General features: G+C 53.5%; 1 protein-coding gene across 2 annotated transcripts; it reads left to right on the plus strand.

Moving 5' to 3' along the window:
* Window positions 1-2,806: 2,806 nt before the first annotated feature.
* LOC123180933 (ras-related protein RABF1) lies at window positions 2,807-21,212 on the plus strand. 2 transcript variants are annotated; one of them, XM_044593122.1, is made up of 8 exons: window positions 2,817-2,979; window positions 5,058-5,131; window positions 5,284-5,367; window positions 5,478-5,572; window positions 5,759-5,864; window positions 6,588-6,677; window positions 6,772-6,858; window positions 20,638-21,212. In XM_044593122.1, the coding sequence occupies exons 1-8, from the start codon at window positions 2,955-2,957 to the stop codon at window positions 20,677-20,679; spliced, it is 603 nt and encodes a 200-aa protein (XP_044449057.1). In that variant the 5' UTR covers window positions 2,817-2,954; the 3' UTR covers window positions 20,680-21,212. The 2 variants fall into 2 exon arrangements, with proteins under 2 accessions (XP_044449056.1, XP_044449057.1); XM_044593121.1 differs by lacking the exon at window positions 20,638-21,212 and having other exon boundaries at window positions 2,807-2,979; window positions 6,772-7,123.
* Window positions 21,213-21,226: the final 14 nt, after the last annotated feature.

The following is a 21,226-nucleotide window of genomic DNA, read 5'->3' on the forward strand; positions in this document are numbered from 1 at the left end:
AAGAGGGCAAATATTGCACCAACAATCTCCACCTTTTTGGACGATTGTTGAAAAAACAGAACACATCGAAAGATAGATAACGGAATGAGATGGATGTGAAGGATAATAAAAGACGAGAGATAATTAAGAATATAAAACACGCCCCCCTGAAGGTATGCATAATTTGGAGAATGCATAGGAGATAAATCGGACGGTAGCGAAATGAATCTTCGTATTAGTGACATTGACATATAATCTCATTCGTGGTCTCTTTCAATGCACTCGACAGTGTTTGAGGTAATTCCTGTCACACACAACCTTTGAAAAATAATTGTTAGAAAAAGTGAATACTTTGAAATGATTTGTGACGAAGGATAATCCATGAGGCTTCACTCAGAACATGGTTTGAATCCACAAGAGATATAAGTTCCCTGCAAGTTGGATACTCAAGGAGAATCAGAGTAAGGGAATCACATGTATATTGCTCGGAGTAGATATGCTTCAGATGAGGTTTTCCTGCAACAAGGATGACACAATGGAGATATGCGAGGAAAAACAATTTATGAGATAGATAGAGAGAGTTCGTTATCGAATCGCAAGAAATTATATCTGAAGCTAACTTCCCTGCAAGGTTAGATAGCGAAAGAGAATCATTATAGAATATATAATCATAAGACACATATAGTTTCAAGGAGTTAAATGTCTCTTCTAGAGAAGCATGATTTCCAATCCTCCTTGAAATGCTTTTACTTTGCCTGCACGATAGATAAGAATCGAGGATAATTATTGCAAGGAAGTAAGCTTTCGATTTCACCTGCAAACAGATAATTGGAAGCGAATAGCATTGCAGGGAGGTTATTAACGGTACATGACGACCAAGTATTCCAACACCACATGCGGTGCATTAAGTTCCAAAATCAAATAGTTCAACAGAGAAACAAATGGCGTAAGGAAACACCCTACAAATAACCCGCTTATCTATCACTCGATGTTCTTCTCCCCTTTTTTGTCAACAAGTGTCAAAAAGGAAAGAGAATGCATGCGAGGAACTACTCGTCTGAAGAATCCTCAGAATCAGAACTCGAACTGTTTGGCAAAACAGAGCGAGCGATGGTCGAGGCCGAAGTAGGAGTTGGAGACGCAGCATGGGCTTCGGGAGTAGTTGCGCGAGGTGCATCTGGCTTGAAGATAAATGTTCCTGTTGTGTCTTCAAGATCATCATTTGGTTCAACAAACAGCAGGTCGGTGGAGGCGGAACGCTGAGGAAGCACTGGGTTTGCCTTCGGATGCGAGGAACTTCAAACAACTCCAGATAATCGTATTCTTTCTCGATACCGTTGGCAGATAGTTGTTTGCGAGAGTAATGCTTACGCAGAAGGGTCCAAGAGCGCTTCTTTTGTTCCTTCTCATACAGGAGAGCTTGGCGAGAATAATTGTGAAGCAGATTAATCTCAGTCATCATTTCCAACTTCAATTTTCGGTCGAGCTTGATATGACTTTCCAGGGCTTGCTGGGTGCGAAGACAAATCTTGTACAGTGAAGGATTCTCCTTCACGAGGGATTTCAACTTTTGCCTTCTTGATCTTCGGAGCTTTAGCAGAAGCAGACATAGAAGTAGGAGCAGTGGCAACAATCGATATCTTCCCTTTGCCGATGTCCTTCACAGTCTGGAGTGTGTCGCGAACTGGTGGCATATAAACTTTCGGGATATGTGGGCAGGAAAACTTTTCCTCAATAAGCTTCTCAATGGCAAACATGACCTAAGGTGGACATGGGACAATCTAGCTCTCAAAACCATCCAGTATGGAAAAAGATTTGGAACTTGAAAATGCCAGAAAAAGTGAATCTTTTTGTGTGGCGATGCCTTCACTACACAATACCTTTCCTGTCAACCCTTTCAAATTGTCACATTGGCACTAGTGGTCAATGCCCACTATGTCAACAAGGCGCTGAAGATATCTGGCATGGTTTATTTATTTGCAAGGGCCAAGCAGATATGGAAGGAGTTGGGACTTTATGAAATCATAGCCGAGGCGCTAATGGTAGATCGCTTGGGAGCAAAAATGCTTTGAGTTCATGCTATGCGAGAGTAAGTTCCAATGTCAATACAAGGGTCCCATAGTAATACCTAAGATTGTGGCAGCGACATGTTGGTATTTATGGTGGCAGAGAAGGATGATGGTCAGACGAGAGGAGGTCCAAAATATATCTCGAACAACGATGACCATTCATGCTCTTAGTCTGAACTTTGTTTGCGCTACAAGTAAACCTGGAGCATTGCCCTGTGTCGGAGGCTGTAGCGCTAAATGTTGATGCTTATTTTTTCAATGAAGATAAAAGTGAAGCATGTGGGGCGGTTTTCTGTGATCATAATGGTGCATTTGTTGCAGTAGATACAACAAAAATGGAACATGTGGCAGATGTTGTATACGCGAAAGTATAAGCTCTTCGGCAAGGCTTGCTGTTGGTGCTCAGCCTTGGTTGCATCAAGGTTGTTGTCCAATCAGACAATATTACTTTGGTCGAAGCATTAAACAACGATGAGGGTTACTTTATGATGGCAACACCGATTTTGAATAAATGTCGTAGTCTACTACCAGATTTCGGAAAGGTTTCTATTGAGCATTGTAATAAGAGAGTTTAATATAGTTGCCTATGAGGTAGCTAATTATGGCAGGTGTAATCCACCCATGTTGTGGTCGGATACATCTTCTAGTTTTCTTTTTAGCCTTTTGACAGATAATGTAAGTGTGATTTTAAGTTAATAAAGCTAGTCATGAAGGCCATTCCATAATTAACAAAAAAAAAGAAAAACTTGCAGCCTGACTACACCATCGGCTGAACCGCGCGTGACGGGTAGCGACCGACGCACAGGCACAGCCAAAAGTTGCAAGCGAGCAAAAACGAAGTCCACTTCGACGGCAGACTACCGCTGACCGCCGCCTTGATCTGCTTCCGGCGCCACTACGCCGGCCATGGGCTGTTCGTCTTCTCTGCCAGGTTGGCCTCCTTCTCACCAACAGGCCAAGGTGACATCTTACTTTCCCTACTTGGCCCTTGTATCCTTTTTATTCCTCTGTCGCGCTGCATATGGAAGCTGGAGTATGGAAATCTCAGGTCAGTAGGATGTTGCCCTACGGGATGGATTAAGATGGGGGATTTTAGCCTTTCGGTTAACGGCTCAGGAGGCAGGTCAATGCTGGTGTTGTTTGGGGGTAAATCTTGGCGGGGACTAGCGACGGCGGCCCGGTAGCATGTTGCTTAATTGTTGAGGTGTTTGGTTCGTACTGTATTTGGTAAGCATGTGTATGTGATTTCTTAGATTTTATTCTGTTCCATATAACATAAGGGACTGCATTCATGATCGTGGAGTAGGTTAGAGTTTGTGTTGGGGAAAGTTTAATCTTTTTAGGTTGGTCAGTTCTCAGCTGCAATTAGTACACTGACACTAGGTGGTCATGTAGATGCGAAATTATGAATTTCCGCGATGATAAATAGAGTTAGATTGCTAGGCAGATATACTCACAACTAGTTCTGTTTTTGGTAGCTTTTGGATTACCACTGCATCCAGAATGTTGATAATATAGAATTGCTTCTCACCAACATGTAGGATCAAATACTAGTTATTGCGGTTGAGGATCATGCTATTGTGGGAGCAATAACACAAAATTTGTAGGCATCTGCATTTTGTGGGTTGGTGTCTTTGACAATAGGGTTATGTATAGGTTTGGGTTCCTAAATTGGTACTCCCTCCAATACACGTATGGATCGGAGGGAGTACCTTAGTCTCATTGATACACGTATGTAAGCTGGCGAAGGAGTCCCTGAGGGAGTGAGGGTGACGTATATGTCCTTTTTCGATAAAGGGCGCTTTATTACTTAAAAGGGATGTGTATGTCCTAGTGACGGGTTCTCCAAGAACACCAAATTTGGTGAGATTGATACCATAATTATTACAAATGACAACATGTAAAAGTGGTATTTACAGGGCTTCTCTCACAAGAAGAATTAATATACCCCCAAACAGAATAAGTCAGGGTCTGAAGGGTAAAATTATCTACAAAAGGAATATCTACATGTTGATGATGGAGGGGCACTGAGTCAGCTACCTTCCGAGTACAGCCGTCTCTTGGGAGTTCGGATCATTTGATGTTTGTCAAGGTTATGTCCTTTGACTCCTACAATTTGAAATGCCTTAGCCTGGGGGTCCCCTGCGAGACCTAGGGGTCAAAGATTGCATCAAGTGCACCTGTCTGGCAAGGTCTATCAGACACCTGTATTAGTAACCCTGAAGGCATATTGATTGATTGGATTAGGATATTTGATCACAAGTTCCAAATATTGGTTCACTGGGTTCTGTAATAGTATGTAAAGTTTGAACATAGAATCTGGCTTCAACCAGCAAATTTATATCCAGTCTCTTGATGTCCATTGATAGACCACATCCAACCCCAGTCATTAGTAAACCGAGAAATAAAATCTCATGATTCCATCTACTTTACACCTTCTTCTTTTAATATTACCCAGAAAGGAATCTCTTCAATTTTCTCTTAAAAAGAAGGAAATTAGTTGTCAAACGTACCATGAAATGGGATATGCTTGTACTTGTTGTGATCTAGGCTCATGCTTAGGATAAGAAGACTAGTGTGTGAAGAAGGATGCTCGGGCGTTTATTTTACCACTTTGAGCCACATGTAATCTGTAAGATATTTTGTATAAAACATGATGTTAGGGAGATTTCGGAGTATTTCATACTTTTTTATTTTATGTTCTAAAGTGTAGCATTCTTTCACCTAGTATTGACAAGTTAAGTTAATTTGCTATAGCTACTTTAAAAAAAATATTCTGCTAGAGCTGCTTGAATGTAGCATTCGAATTCGAATAAAACATCAACAATCGGAACTTAAGTTCCGGCTGAACATTAATTAGCTCTTCAGTTGTGTTTGCTATGTATATTTATGGGTTGTTTCATTCTGTGGTCCGTCATATGTGTCCAGAATTCACTCTTTCCATTTGACTCGACTTGCAAGCGGACATTTTTTTTCTCATGCTGATGCATAAATGGTCATTTTATTCAGCAAACAGTACTGGAGGCTTGGGCAATATCAACAACGAGAACTCTGCAACTGACTCAAAGAATTTGAAAGTGAAGGTCTGCTATATGCTATCCTCTTTAGATTATTTATTTGTTCGTTGTTAGTTCAAAGTTTATGTCCTTGCAGTATTTGGCATCTCCTTTGTTAACATCAAGTTGAATTAAAATAAGAAACTATGCCTGTTGATTCCATTTTCACTATTGTGTAGTTGGTTTTACTGGGGGATTCTGGTGTTGGGAAAAGCTGCATTGTTCTTCGCTTTGTCCGTGGTCGGTTTGATCCCACATCAAAGGTGAAACAACTACCCAATTTTGTCCAACTTTCTGAACACTAGGAATGATTTCCCTTGTCGCTTTCTACATACAGTATTTCTTTCATCTTATTTAACTACGATGGATTTAGGTAACTATTGGTGCATCATTTCTGTCACAAACATTGGCATTGGAGGACTCCACAACAGTGAAGTTTGAAATATGGGACACTGCTGGCCAGGAGAGGTACACATTCTGTGGTTAAATCATCCCTATAGGCTATAGTACATCTTTGCACTGATTTCTAGTATAAAATTACTGTACCATCTTGTACTTTCACATACATTCTGCTTAGCTGATTTATGTTATCTGCAAGCATTTAAAATGCTTTTCTTACCACACAAGAAGTCATGACAACAGACCAATTTTCAGGTATGCTGCATTAGCACCTCTGTACTACAGGGGAGCTGGTGCTGCAATCGTTGTCTATGACATAACAAGTGCAGAATCATTCAACAAAGCACAATATTGGGTGAAGGTATACCATCTTTTCCCTTCTGCTCTGCTTGGCAACAAGCTACCAAAGTTACTCTTACGCTTTTGTAATGTGTCCTTTTATGTATTTTGGTTGGATTTACCTTTCTGCTTCTAACTTGTTATACCAGATTTTTATTTTGCCATGGCATTTTCTAAACAGTCAATCTGTTAGGTTTCCATTAGAGCAAGTATAATAAGGGTCTTATAGCCTGCTTATGTTACCACTTTTGTCTATGTGGAGGAGAGAGAGAGAAGAAAGAAATGAGGGGTGTCGGCTCTCATGCAAGAGCCCACCTCTACAAGTGCTCCATGGCAAACATAGTAAATATGGAGGAAAAGAGAAAGAGAGAAGGTGGAGAAAAGGACTAATCTAATAGCCAACCTTATAGCCAATCTCATTGTATAAGTGATTATAAATAATTAAATATGCAGCAGCATACCACCAGTCCAATCCATTTGGTTCCCCAACCAAACATGCCTAAGGTTACGTTTAGTATGCGAGCTCATCTAAACAATTGCAAATGAGCAGCCTTGTCAGTCGTGACAAAGGCAGCCCAAGTGATCACTGTTCAATTCTGCACATGTTCTGTTACCCTCTTTTTATTCAGGGTCAACTGCTTGAGTAATACTTTTGCAGTTACTAGAGTAAGTTGAATGATCTGTCCTCCTTCATCTTTCATTTCTTAATGATGTTGTTAAAGAATCATTTTCTTTCTTTCTTCAGGAACTTCAGAGACACGGTAGCCAGGATATGATCATGGCTTTGGTTGGAAATAAGGCTGACCTACATGAAAAACGCACTGTGTCTTCTCAGGTGTGCATATTTTTCTGGGAGAATGTGTCTTGGGATATTGATGCTGAATGAATTATAAGGAGGTTTTGAACCATATATGCTTTGCTCTCTGAAGGAAGCACAGGAGCACGCGGACATGAACAATATGTTTTTGGTCGAGACATCGGCGAAAACGGCTGATAATATAAAACAACTATTCGAGGTATGTATCAAGATCCTAGATTACAGCAAGCAATTTGCTTTTGCACGTAGAGAGTTGGTGACAAACGTCACAAAAACATTAGATTTACCTAAGCTCTATTCAGGGGTGTACCCAGAGTTGGGCCACGTCCATGGCTAGACAAGAGATTGGTACGGGCTGGGCCTTTCCCCATTTTCTAAACATTCACTTATTACCCTAAAATTAGCTGGGCTTTTGGTCACAATTGTCGGAGTAATGGGCCACGGGTAGGCTCACCCGAGACCCAGAGCCTTTCAAGACATCGGGGCTGGCTGCGCCCCTCAAGGCATCAAGACGAAGTGCCGCCTTCTGGTGGCCGGCTGGAGGAATAGCCGGCTGTCCGTAGACTGCCGACTCCTAGTGGGCGGCTTCCAGAGAAGCCGGGCCCTAGCAGTCGGCCCGTGGTGCCCACAAAGTCTGCACCCTCATTAAGAAAGACAAGACAAGGAGTGGCTACAGTGTAGCCCATCCCTCCCAGATCCAGGGCCGAGCGTGGCCACACTGCTCCGTACAGGCGGAGATCTCCGCCCGGCGCGGCACTGTTGCCACTCCACCCCTGACATCATCCCTGTCAGGCGGAGCCCTGCTCCCACGACCGCCTGTCGGTACGGCCCGAAGACGGCGGGCCCTACCAGGCAGCGGGAGCCCGGAGGGCGGAGGAAGCCGGACCAGCCGGACCTGGAGGCGGCCGAGTTCTAGCAGGCGGCCAACTCCCCCCTCAGGACCCGTACGCCGTTAACCAGACAAGACACGGAATGGCTACAGTGATCACCCGCCAAGCGGCGGGACTGTAGCCACGCTCCCCCGATCAAGCCTGCGACATTAGCATCACGGCTACAGTGATCAGCAGCCGGCAAGACCCGCGAGCGGCGGGAGCGGCCTGTCGGCTCCGTACCAGACCAGTCGGCGGGGCCCACCAGTCGGCGGGCCCAAGCAGCCGGCGGAGAAGCCGGAGGCCGGAGACGCTGACAGCCGTGTCCTACACCCGGCGAGATTACCGATGTACCCCTGGGGGGTAGGCTTATATAAACCCCTCAGGGCACCCATGCAAAGGGTTCCCAACTTGTTAGAACTAGACTCACCATAGAGAGAGGAGAGGGTTAGCCTTGCTTTCTTCTACCTCTAGCAAACAGCTCGAGGAGCATCATTGTATTCACTAGTGCCTTAGTGATCATGCGGAGACCCCGCAGAGCAGAACTAGGGGTGTTATCTCCTAGGAGAGCCCCGAACCTGGGTAAAGTGCGCCGGCGTTTGTGTCTACGCCTCATCCCGCTTCCAGGCACCGGCGACGTTCTACTCGCTCCCACCATGATAAGCCATCCTTTGGCATATGTCGCACCCAACCCCCGACATTTGGCGCCCACCGTGGGGCGAGGTGCACCGCCGTCCGGAGACCTGTTCTGGACGGGAACCCTGTTCCTCCCTGGCGAGCGCAGCCAGCCCGGCACGCCAGACGAAGTCTGCGCCGACGCGCTGCATGGCGCGGAGGTCGCCTGAGCGGCGAGCTGCCTCGCCGATCTTGTTGGTGAGGTTCGCCTCTCCGACGAGCCCGCGTCTGATGCGGGCACCGATGGCTTGAGAGCCGCCTCGCGAGCCTCCTCGATCAGCTCCACGTCACCAGCGAGCCTGCTGTAGATTTGGAGTCCGTTGGCTCCACCGACCCGATGCTCGTCGACTCCGACACCGCGTCACTTGACGCGTTCCCCACCAACGTGGTGGTCTACGACGAGCCGCTTCCTCGCGCGGAGAGCGGCGGAAGCACTGTCACGGAGGTGCTTGTCATCGGCCACAGCGAGCACTCCGGCGGAGGTGCTCATGACCCGCTCGATGCAGCACTGCGAGACCTGACGGCGCCCATTCCAGAAGACGCCGACACCGAGATGCTGGAAGCACGCCGCGCCTAGCTCGTCGAGAGCGCCAAGAAGCTGGCCAACATGAGACGCCTATCGGAGGCCTACCAGCGCGAGATGGACCGCGCTGTGGGTGGCACGCCGGCTCCTGGTGGGCCTAGCCGCATCGGCACGGTCCAGCAGCGTGGCGTGGCCATTGCCAGCCTGTTTGAGGCAGACCGCCCCGTCTACGCCACGCCCGCGGAAAACATACGAGCCGCCCAGGCGGCAGCAGAAGAGCTGGACAAGTTCGAGGGCGAAAAGCGTCGCCAGATGGCGGAGCGCGTCCAGCGACTCCTCAACGCGGCTGCTGAGCAACACAAGGCCGGCTGCCGCACTGAGGCGCCCAACCGGCAAAACGACGATCTGCCTCCTCGCCGAGATCAAGGCGCGACATCCCGGACGCCGACTGGTGGAGTCCGCGGAAGAAGAGACAAGGAGCCGGCTGCCAGCCGTAGCCGGACTCGCCTCACCATCGAGCGCGACCAAGACGGCCGCCCAAGAGCAGTGGAACGACGGGATGACTGTCCGCCTCCTCCCCCTCGCAGGGAAAGGCGCGTCTCCCCGCCGCCTGTTGAGCACCCGACACTTGGCGACCGCCTTGGCCGCCGAGAAGGAGTCGGAGAGAACGATGCCCGCCACCGGATCGACCGCCTCAACCGATCCCTGGCACTAGAAGAAGAAGATGAGCTGGGTCCGCCCTGTTTCGGACCCCGCATTTGAGATGAGCCCTTCCCCAAAGGGTTCACGCTCCCAAGAGACACGCCCAAATACACCGGCTCCGTGAAGCCGGAGGACTGGCTGGTCGACTACTCCACAGCCGTCAGCATCGCAAACGGCAACAAGCGCGTTGCCGTGAAGTACGTTCCGCTCATGCTCCAGGGCACGGCCCGGACATGGCTGAACAACTTGAAGCCCCGCAGCATCAACAGCTGGGTCGATTTCATCGAAGCCTTCATCCGCAACTTCACCAGCACGTACAAGCGGCCGCCCAAGCCCCGCCAGCTCTCCTTGTGTGTCCAAGGCCCCAACGAGTCGACTCGCGACTACCTCACACGCTGGGCCGAGCTCCGCAACTCTTGCGAAGCGTGCACGAGGTGCAGGCCATCGAGTATTTCACCGCCGGGTGCCGAGAGGGCACCCTTGTCAAGCACAGGCTTCTCTGCGACAAGCCGGCGACCCTCGACGAGCTGCTGATCATAGCAGATAAATACGCCACGGCCGACTCCTCCATGAAGGCGGAGATCCAAGTTGATGCATCTGGCAAAGTAGCTCCTCCGCCTCCTCGGGCCCCGGCTGGTGACACCAGTCGGCGCCAGCAACCAACGACAACAAACGCAAGGCCATGCAGCCGGCTTCAACGAGCTGGCAGGTGGCGACAGTCGAAGACCAGCAGCCAGAGGGGCAGCCTCCATCCAAGCGCCAGAAGGGCGGCAAGCTCAATTGGCTGCCCGCTTTCTCGTATGAGCAGACTCTTGATGCACCCTGCAAATTTCACAGTGGCGCGAAGCCGTCCAACCACACCACTCGGAAGTGCCATTGGCTCACTAGGATCGCCAAGGGTGACGGCCTTCTGCCTCCGCCTGCTGGGCAGCCGCCTCCTCCTCCACCCCAGCCGGCTGGCCGAGTCCCTTGTGATCGCGGCCGAGAAGCGGCTCCTTGACCGGGTTGTGGCGATGGCAGGCAAGCAGCCGGAAATGCCGCCCAACCCCAAGGAGTCGGAAGCGAGGGCTCGTTCAAACCGGTCAAATAAACAAAGAAGATACCCTTGGCCCGGAGCACCTGGAGAGGCACGCTGTCATAGGTGCGAGCCTTGACAGCAAATAGGAAGGCGAGCTCGTCGATTTCCTCCGTGAGAATCGGGATATCTTTGCATGGTCTTCCAAAGACATGCCGGGTGTTCCGACGGATTTCGCCGAGCACAAACTACATGTCCGGTCTGATGCCAAGCCAGTCAGGCAGCCCTTGCGCCGCCTGTCAGAAGAGAAGAGAAGAGTCGTTGGAGAAGAGATAGCCTCGGCTGCTGGCAGCCGGCTTCATCATGGAAGTGTTCTTTCCAGAGTGGCTGGCCAACCCAGTCCTTGTGCTGAAGAAAAACAAGCAGTGGCGCATGTGTATTGATTATACCAGCCTCAACAAAGCCTGCCCCAAAGACCCATTTGCTTTGCCGAGAATTGACCAAGTGATAGACTCCACAGCCGGATGCGAGCTGTTGAGTTTCTTGGATACATACTCAGGGTATCACCAGATCAAGCTGAACCCGGCCGACAGGCTGAAGACCGCCTTCATCACACCGTTTGGAGCCTTCTGCTACTTAACCATGACGTTTGGCTTGAGGAATGCCGGCGTCATGTTTCAACGTTGCATGCAGAAGTGCCTCCTGAAGCAACTCGGCAGGAACGCCCACGTTTATGTGGACGATGTCGTGGTGGAGACGGAGAAGCGTGGAACGCTGCTGGAAGACCTCAAGGAGACCTTTGAGAACTTGCGCCGATTTCAAATCAAGCTCAACCCGGAGAAATGCGTCTTTGGAGTACCAGCCGGCCAGCTTCTCAGCTTCCTGGTCTCAGAACGCGGCATAGAATGCAACCCCGTGAAAATCAAGGCCATCGAGAGGATGGAAGTTTCCACCCGACTGCTGGATGTGCAGAAATTCACCGGCTGCTTGGCGTCCATTAGCCGCTTCATCAGTCGGCTGGGCGAGAAGGCTCTTCCCATGTACCAGCTCATGAAGAAGACCACTTTCTTCGAGTGGAACGACAAGGCGGACGAAGATTTTCTCCAGCTCAAGAAGATGCTGACCACTCCGCCTGTCCTGGCGGCTCCGACTCCTAAGGAGCCCATGCTCCTCTACATCGCCGCCACCAGCCGGGTGGTCAGCACAGTCATAGTGGTAGAACGCAAGGAGGAAGGCAAGGCACTACCAGTCCAGAGACCGGTGTATTACCTGAGTGAAGTGCTGTCAGCCTCCAAGCAAAACTACCCCCACTATCAGAAGATGTGCTACGGCGTGCACTTTGCCGCCAAGAAATTGAAGCCGTATTTTCAAAAGCACCCAATCACTGTGGTTTGCACGGCTCCGCTTGCCGAGATCATTGGAAGCCGAGATGCTTCAGGCCGAGTGGCCAAATGGGCCATAGATTTGGCCCCCCTACACCATCTACTATCAACCTCGCACCGCCATCAAGTCACAAGCACTGGCCGACTTCCTCGTCGACTGGGCCGAAACCCAGTACCTATCGCCAGCGCCAGACTCCACCCATTGACGGATGCATTTTGATGGTTCCAAGATGCGCACCGGTTTGGGAGCCGGCATCGTCCTCACCTCTCCCAAAGGCGACAAGCTCAGATACGTGCTGCAAATCCATTTTGCCACCTCCAACAACGTCGCTGAATACGAGGCACTCATTCACGGGCTCCGGCTTGCCAAGGAACTCGGCATTCGCCGGATCCTGTGCTATGGTGACTCTGACTTGGTGGTCCAGCAGTCGTCGGGCGACTGGGACGCCAAGGATGCAAACATGGCGAGCTACCGTTTCCTCGTACAACAACTCAGTGGATACTTTGAAGGATGCGAGTTTCTCCATGTGCCAAGGAACGACAATGAGCAAGCAGATGCCTTGGCACGAATCGGTTCCACCCATCAAGCAATACCAACCGGCGTCGCCCTACAACGCCTTCTCAAGCCGTCTGTCAAGTCATCGCCAGAGTCGGATTCCATCTTTGTGCCGGCTTCTCCTGAAGCAGTCGGATCCGACTTAAGGACCCCAGCAGCCGGCACGAAGAATTCGGCAGGCAACCCGGGGACTGCAACAGCCGCACCCGGCCCGGGGACTTCAGAACCCGGCCCGGGGACTGCTGCAGTCGGCCCGGGGACTTCACCGACTCAGCAAGCGGCAGCTGACTCCAACCCGCCGCCTCCCGGCCCAACCGCCCTTGTGCAAGTAGCAGTCCTAGCAATCGAAGAAATTGCAGCGCCTTCATGGGCCAAGCCCATCCTCAACTTCCTGGTGAACAAAGAGCTGTCAACTGATGAGATCTCGGCCCGGCAAGTGCAACGCCGGGCAGCAGCATACACCATAGTCAACCGAGAGCTTGTGAGGCGCAGTGTCACTGGTGTCTACCAGCGCTGCGTAGAGCCGGAGCACGGCCAAGCAATCCTCAAAGATATTCATCAAGGCGAGTGTGGTCATCACGCGGCTTCAAGAGCACTCGTGGCCAAAGCTTTCCGCCACGGTTTCTTCTGGCTGACTGCTTTAGAAGACGCCAAAGATTTGGTCCAAAAATGCAAAGGGTGCCAGAAGTTCCGCTCCAAGCCACATCAGCCGGCTTCTGCACTCAAGACTATCCCCATTGCCTGGCCCTTTGCTGTCTGAGGCCTGAACATGGTGGGACCATTCAAAACAGCACGAGGTGGCATGACTCATCTGCTTGTCGCAGTGGACAAGTTCACCAAGTGGATAGAAGCAAAACCAATCAAGAAGCTGAATGGTCCGACTGCTGTGACTTTCATCTCCGACATCACCATCCGGTATGGCATACCACACAGCATTATCACCGACAATGACACGAACTTTGCCAAAGGTGCCTTGGCCCGTTTCTGCGCGACGCAGGGCATCCGACTGGACTTAGCGTCCGTTGCCCATCCGCAATCAAACGACCAAGTAGAGCGAGCAAACAGCCTCATCTTGTCCGGCATCAAGCCCCGACTGGTCGAGCCTCTGGAGCGCTCGGCCGGCTGTTGGCTCGATGAGCTGCCGGCTGTCCTCTGGAGCCTGCGCACAACTCCAAACAAGTCAACCGGCTTCACGCCTTTCTTCCTCGTCTACGGTGCCGAAGCCGTCATCCCAACGGACATAGAATTCGACTCCCCTCGAGTCACCATGTACACCGAAGAGGAGGCAGAGGAAGCACGTCAAGACGGCGTCGATCTGCTGGAAGAGGGCCGGCTGTTGGCACTTAGCCGGTCCAGCATATACCAGCAGAGCCTGCGCCGATACTACAACCGGAAGGTCAAGCCGAGATCCTTCCAAGAGGGAGACCTTGTACTCCGGCTGATCCAGCGAACAGCCGGCCAGCACAAGCTCTCAGCGCCTTGGAAAGGCCCCTTCATCATCAGCAAGGTGTTGGGCAACGACTCCTACTACCTGATCGACGCTCAGAAGCCTCGAGCGCGCAAGAGGGACGACTCCGGCAAGGAGACGGAGCGGCCATGGAATGCAAATCTCCTCCGAAGATTTTACAGTTGATGCAGTATGTACCACGCTACCTTTTGTATTAAAGTACGAAAACTCCGGGTCCCCCGAGAAGAGCTCGGGGACTGCCCTCTTTTATCTATATGATAAGAATTATGCCTATGAATGTGTTATTTCCCTTGTGCCGCTTGGCACCGGGTCCGATTAGTCGGCCCGGGGACTCGCCGCCTTGTACTATGAAATGCTTCCTGCAGCCGGACAAGTAATGTGTTGGCACTTAAGCCGTCTCCTGCCAGAGGCCGCAGCTCGCAGAGCGACTGTCTGGTGGGCAGGAGAAAGGCAGAAAGGGTGCCCACATGAAAAATGGCCAAGGACCCAAAGCATGTGCATAGTTCAAGCCGGCTCCCCGCCTCTACGACCGGCTGTTGAGTAGCCGGCCGGCCGGCTTCTACTTAACTTGCTAAAACGTTCTAAATCGGCTAAGTACTTGCCTTCCCGAAAGTAGCTAAGTACTTGACCCAGCCACAGTTCGCAGAGCGGCTGTTCGGCTGGCAAGACGACAACTAAGGGAGGGCGGCAAAGGAAAAAGCCAAAAGGGCGGAAAGCAATGAAAGATAGAACTCGGCAAAAATATTTACATAGCAAAAGGCCCTTGGCCGACATTCAAAAGAAGTTTAAAATACACCCCGCGGGTGGAATTGTGCAAAGTTAACAAGTTCGTCGAGACTGATAAGCAGGTAAAACAAAGATAAACTGACAGCCTAGGGAGCAGCAGACGGGTTCGGTGGACCGGAGGAGTCGGTGGCGCCGGTTGGTGGAGCGGCCGGCTGGTCAGTCTCCGCTTGGTCGCCTCCGGTGGCAGCCGGCTCGCCCGAGCGTGGCTCGTTGCTGGAGGCGCGGTCAAGCTGAGGTTGGCCGTCCGCTCCGACCTCTGGCGCCTCCTCTTCGCCTTCCTCCTCCTCGCTTTCTTCCTCGCCGCTGGAGTCGATCACCTCGGCCGAGTCCTCGCCGTCCTCCGGGTTTAGCCCGAACCATTCTGGTGGCGCCTCGGCTCCGTTTTCGGCTCGCTCCGGGATGAAGACGCTGGTGTCGGTGTACTCGGCGATTGCCGCCGCACGCTTGACAAGGTCATCTTCCACGACCGCCAACTCCTCCTGAGCCTCCAGCCGAAACGTGGCCAGCTGGGTTAGACTTAGCCCAGGGTACCATGCCTTGACGAATTCCAAGGCCCGGCGCGCTCCAGCCCGGGTCGAGGAGCCCTTCTAGGCCTCAAGACGGCCGGCCGCCACCTCCAGCCAGTCGGCAGTCCGACTGGGAGTGCGCGGTGCTGGCATGTCTGGCCATAGGGCGGTGATCGCCTGGGCAGCGACACGCTGAGGACGGCGCAGCATCCGGTGAGCTGGCCGAAGACGGGCCTCGATGCTTAGGAGCTGCTCACCAAGGGTCCGGAGGCGTCGGCAGCGATCTGTGCACCTTCCGCCCTCCGTCCTTCGCGATTAGCTTCGATGGCCTGATTGGCGGCGTCAGAGTGACCAGGGAAGAAGTCTGCCCCAAACAGAAAGCAAAAAGCCAAAGTCAGAGACGAGAGGCTGGCTCGACCAACAGCCGGTAGCTCAAAGAAGGAAAAAGAGGGAAGCTCACCATCAACTATGTCTTCAATCTCGTGAAAGCCGGAAGACAGCATCGCCTCCTTGTCGGTCCAGGCGGAGCGTTCGGTCGCGAACTCAGCAAGGAGGCTGGTCTCCTTGTCCTCCGCCTCCTTCTGGGCCTTCTTGAGAAGCTCCGCCTGCTCCGCTAGTTGCGCGACCAGCCGGTCACGCTCTTCAGCCAGCTTGCCGCACTCCTCCTTAGCGCGCAGCGCGGTGTTGGCTTCGCCCAGCTACTGCTGCAAGGCGGCGTTGGCCTCTGCAGAAGAAAAGAAGAAGGGAAAGGCGTCAGTAACCAGCAGAAAAGAAGAACAGTTGCCGGGGAGATCCGGCCCGACTGCTCAGCAGTCGGCCCGAACCTCGGGGACTACAGCCCGCGGGTGCGCTAGCACACCCCCGCAGAGAAAGAAGAGGACTTACTTCGGCTCTCCGATAAGTCGACAACACGTTGATCCAACTCCTGGACTTTGGAGTTGAAGGCGGCCGCACGGAGGTTATGATAATCCTGCAGCAAGGATATCAGCGCTCAGAGCCTGCTAATTAAAGTTCCGAGCCGCCTGCTCAGCAGCCGGCCCGGAACTCGGGGACTACACCCAGTGGGTGCGCTGACGCGCCCCCACGAAACAATACAAGAGTTAAAACAAAGAAGCAAGAAGCGTACTCGGATGGCCTCTCGCGATTCCAGGAACGTCTTGTTGCAGTGCTTGATAGCGTCGGCCTCGGCGCGGAGTTTGGCTTGAACATCCAGGATCGCCTTGTTCAGAGGGCCCGTCCCGCCTCCCCGCACCCACCCAGTGGGCGCGGCGCTGGTCGCCTCGGTGTCCGGGATCGAGGAGCTTGCGGCGCCGGTCTCCAGCGGGCGTGGCGCCGAAGCCGCCTTTGCAAGTCGGCGATGCGTTGGTGTGCGGACCTCAGGAGTCGGGCCCGTCACCACCTCGTCTCCGGCTGGCGGCACCGGCGGGTCCGCCGGCTGCTCGCCTTGAGCGTTCCCGGACGGCGGCGGTGGAGGCACGATGACGTCCGGCATGGCGACGTCGCCGCTGTCCCTTTCCATGACGGGGTGCTCGCCGCCGGCTTCCCGAGTCTGCGCCCACGAACTCCGGTGGGGCGGCGCGGAGTTCAGGGGAGTAACGAACACCACCGACTGGCGGCGCGCGGCCTCCTCGGCCTGCTTCTTCGCCGCGTCGGCTGCCTCGGCCTCCGCCAGTTTCTTCAGGGCGGCGGCCTCCGCCTTCTCTGCTTCCGCTTTCTCCGAGTGGTGGTGGAAGTCTCCGCTGACCCCACGATGGAGGCGGCGGCCGACTTCTCAAGAGAGAGCGGAGCCCTAGATCAAGGGAAACAAAGCAAAGAAACTCAGACAAGATCAGCAAGGAAGGAGAAAGTAGCGAGATGAAGGCGGTACTTACGCGGAAACCAGTTGCGGCTCCTTCACCGCCTTACGGAAGCGGATGGCCTTCGCGGCTGCTTCATCCCGCTTAGTCGCCGCGGCCGAGCCCTTGGGCTTCTTTGGCCGGCTACCGAACAAGCTCGGCGCGGCCCTGCGTTTTTTCACACCACCTTTGGCATCCGGCTCGGCAGATGAGCTCGCGCCCGGCTGGCCGGACCCTGGTTGGTGGCGCGGGGCGACTTCCCCCGCATCATCGTCGGGCCAGTCCTCGAGGCTGGCTCCGAGCCTCGAGCCGCCTGCTTCGCCGCCTCCCCCCTCGGCGTCGTCCTCCAAGGTCGCCGCCCCCAAGTCGGGGTCATCCACGTCGCTCTCCGCTCGGTCGGGGAGGAATTGACGCTCCGGCCCCGCGGCGCCGACGGCCGGCTGGAGGAGGGGGCTCTGTTCAAAGGCCGGCTGGTCAGGTTGGACAGGCAGAACTCGGCAACAAAAGATAGAGAAAAAGAAAGATAACCTACCATAGGCGGGGGGTCGGCGCGGGAATACGGCTCCTTGCCAAACCGCCACTTCTCCGTGAGCTCGCAGTTCGCAAGGTAGTTCACCATGTGAGCTACCTCTGCGTGAGGCATCTCCTTGGTACACAGCCGGCTTGGGTCCCGATGCCCGCTCATCTGACAGATCATGTGAGGGCGGCCCTGGAGCGGGAGCACCTGGCGTGCCACAAAGGCTGACAGCAAATCGGGCCCGGTCAGGCCATTCGACTGTGTCAGCACCCGGAGCCGCGCGATGGCGGCGGCTTCAGAAGGCGACAGTGTCTTGGCCCGGTACGACCAGTTGGGCCGCCTCCCAGCCGGCGGGCCGGCTCCGTAAGCCGGCAAGTTGACCCAGTCACCCTCCGGGAAGACGCTCTTCACGTAGAAGTACGACCGCTGCCACATCTTCACCGACTTGATCAGCGTGATGGGAGGAAACGGATTTTCGGCTGCCGGCCTCCGCACCGCAATAAAAGCGCCGCATTGAGCCGGCACGCCCGCGACGAGGGTGCCGAGCTTGGTGTAGAACTCCCCCCAAAACTCGATGGTGGGGAGGACGCCGAGGAAGCCTTCGCACAAAGTGACGAAGGCGGACAGCAGCACCACCGTGTTCGGGGTGAGGTGGTGCGGCTGAAGACTGTAGAACTCGAGGAAGGACCGGAAGAAGCTGCTCGCCGGCAGGCCGAGGCCGCGCAGGCAGTGTGAGCGGAAGACGACCCGCTCGCCCTCCTCCGGCGCCGGCGAGATCTCCCTCTTCGGCGTGAGGCGGACCTTCACGTAGTCCTTGCCGGACAGCCGCCGCGTCTGGCGGAGAAAGTCGATGTGGTCGTCATGAACTTCGGAGCCGTCCCATGCTCTGGAGCGCGCCATGGGGGGCGTGGCGTTGGCAGATGAGCTCATCGGAGACGAACCACTGCAGCGCTCAGCGTGGCTTGGAGGCGCTACGGCTAGAGGAAGGAGGAAAGAATGGGGTGCAGGGGCGCGCGTGCTCCGCCACTCCCCCTCCTCCCCCTACTTATAGGCCTACGGGCTACGAAGCCAAGGGGGCGGGCGTGGGATCATGGGATTAACTGTGCCCACGACCCCACGCTCCCACCTTTATCGCGCGAGTTACTGCGCGCAGTAACTCCGCGGGGAAACTCAACCGCCCGCCTCGGCCGCAGCAGATCCGTTCGTGTCCCAAGGCCCGGTAGTGGCGGGCCCCGCCCGCAGGCGCGTCCCATCGCACGCGTGGGCTGGCAGGCCGACCCGGCCGCTCGACGCCACGTGGCATGCCCACGACGGGCGGCGGCCTGGAAGCTTAGCAAACAAGCCATCTGGTTCCCGCCGTCGCGATTCGAAGTTCTGGACAAATCCGCCTGGCTAAGGCCGACTCCCACCAGGCGGCTCGACAGAAGTTCGGCAAAATTCCACCGCGAACCCTCGAAGAAGGAAACTGCCGAGGCTCCTCGGCTGCACAGCCGCGGCGCCTCACCAGCTTCGGGGACTACTGTCGGAGTAATGGGCCACGGGTAGGCTCACCCGAGACCCAGAGCCTTTCAAGACATCGGGGCTGGCTGCGCCCCTCAAGGCATCAAGACGAAGTGCCGCCTTCTGGTGGCCGGCTGGAGGAATAGCCGGCTGCCCGTAGACGGCCGACTCCTAGTGGGCGGCTTCCAGAGAAGCCGGCCCCTAGCAGTCGGCCCGTGGTGCCCACAAAGTCTGCACCCTCATCAAGAAAGACAAGGCAAGGAGTGGCTACAGTGTAGCCCATCCCTCCCAGATCCAGGGCCGGGCGTGGCCACAGTGCTCCGTATGGGCGGAGATCTCCGCCCGGCGCGGCACTGTTGCCACTCCACCCCTGACATCATCCCTGTCAGGCGGAGCCCTGCTCCCACGACCGCCTGTCGGTACGGCCCGAAGACGGCGGGCCCTACCAGGCAGCGGGAGGGCGGAGGAAGCCGGACCAGCCGGACCTGGAGGCGGCCGAGTTCTAGCAGGCGGCCAACTCCCCCCTCAGGACCCGTGCGCCGTTGACCAGACAAGACACGGAATGGCTACAGTGATCGCCCGCCAAGCGGCGGGACTGTAGCCACGCTCCCCCGATCAAGCCTGCGACATTAGCATCACGGCTACAGTGATCAGCAGCTGGCAAGACCCGCGAGCGGCGGGAGCGGCCTGTCGGCTCCGTACCATACCAGTCGGTGGGCCCAGCAGCCGGCGGAGAAGCCGGAGGCCGGAGACGCTGACAGCCGTGTCCTACACCCGGCGAGATTACCGATGTACCCCTGGGGGTAGGCCTATATAAACCCCCCAGGGCACCCATGCAAAGGGTTCCCAACCTGTTAGAACTAGACTCACCATAGAGAGAGGAGAGGGCTAACCTTGCTTTCTTCTACCTCTAGCAAACAGCTCGACGAGTATCATTGTATTCACTAGTGCCTTAGTGATCATGCGGAGACCCCGCGGAGCAGGACTAGGGGTGTTATCTCCTAGGAAAGCCCAGAACCTGGTAAAGTGCGCCGGCGTTTGTGTCTACGCCTCATCCTGCTTCCAGGCACCGGCGACGTTCTACTCGCTCCCATCATGATAAGCCATCCTTTGGCATATGTCGCACCCAACCCCCGACAACAATCCAGGGTTGCAGGCCTTGGCTGCCCTGGGCCTGGGTCCGCCTCTGGCTCTGTTCATCAGTTTTTTTTTAACTGAAGAAAAATCAGTTTTTTGTTGAGTGACGCAAAAGTGCTTGTGACAGAAGATCAATGCATGTTTATTACTCCCTCTCTAAACTTTTATAAGACGTTTTAGCTTTTAGGTCACTAGGGAGTACTAATTGATATGCTGATTGGCCTGTGTGCATAAACTGAAAGTGATGGAATTCTGAAATATTTTCGGTGTTACTTTTCTTTGGAGAAAACCTTGTGGTTTTTTGTTCGAAACATCTAGACTCTCCTAATCCAACCACCATTGGTCATGTTCTTCTTATTTGTGAAAAAATGCCGGTTTTATTACATGTTATATGGCCAGGGCATGTTTTCGAAGCTCAACTTCCCCCACAGCCTACTGTTGTGCTGTTCCCATTAGAGGTATCAGTAAAAAATCATGTTAAACACAGTGTATTTTACTTGATGACAGGAAATTGCCAAGAGGCTGCCGAGGCCTACACCGCTGTCCTGATTAACATCGGTCTGTGTGGTAAACAGCCTGGGTGATTGTGTAATGCACAATATGAGTAGAAACGCCTGGACGAACATTTGTGGCTGTTTCAACATGGCAGGTCAAGCCATCTGTATCCCTGCGATCATTGTTTTTGGAAACGTAGCTCATGTAAAGCTTGTCCATTGCGCTAACCGTGCCGAAACGGTGGAGGTGATCTGCTCCCAGCACAGGTAAGTTAAATGAAGCTTAGGGCCGTGCTCTAACGCATGAATGTTCAGTACTACTCCCTCCGTTCCGAATTACTCGTCTAAAAAAAATGTATCTAGATGTATTTTAGTTGTAGATACATCCATTTTTGTGACAAGTAATTCCGAACAGAGGGAGTACTAAGTAAGTACCATAATATGGTTGAGACTGAAACATCTTATCAATGTAGTGTATTGTTTTTAGGTTCGGTTTGACTCGCCTGTTGAGCCGCCATTGACTGTAGTGTACTGGAAGGGTTCATTGCTGTCACTGTTGTAGTTAATAATGATTAACAGTTTTGCTGATCCTTCCTTGTTCT

The sequence above is a fragment of the Triticum aestivum genome, chromosome 1D (genome assembly GCF_018294505.1).
Source record: "Triticum aestivum cultivar Chinese Spring chromosome 1D, IWGSC CS RefSeq v2.1, whole genome shotgun sequence".
Taxonomy (NCBI): Eukaryota; Viridiplantae; Streptophyta; class Magnoliopsida; order Poales; family Poaceae; genus Triticum; species Triticum aestivum.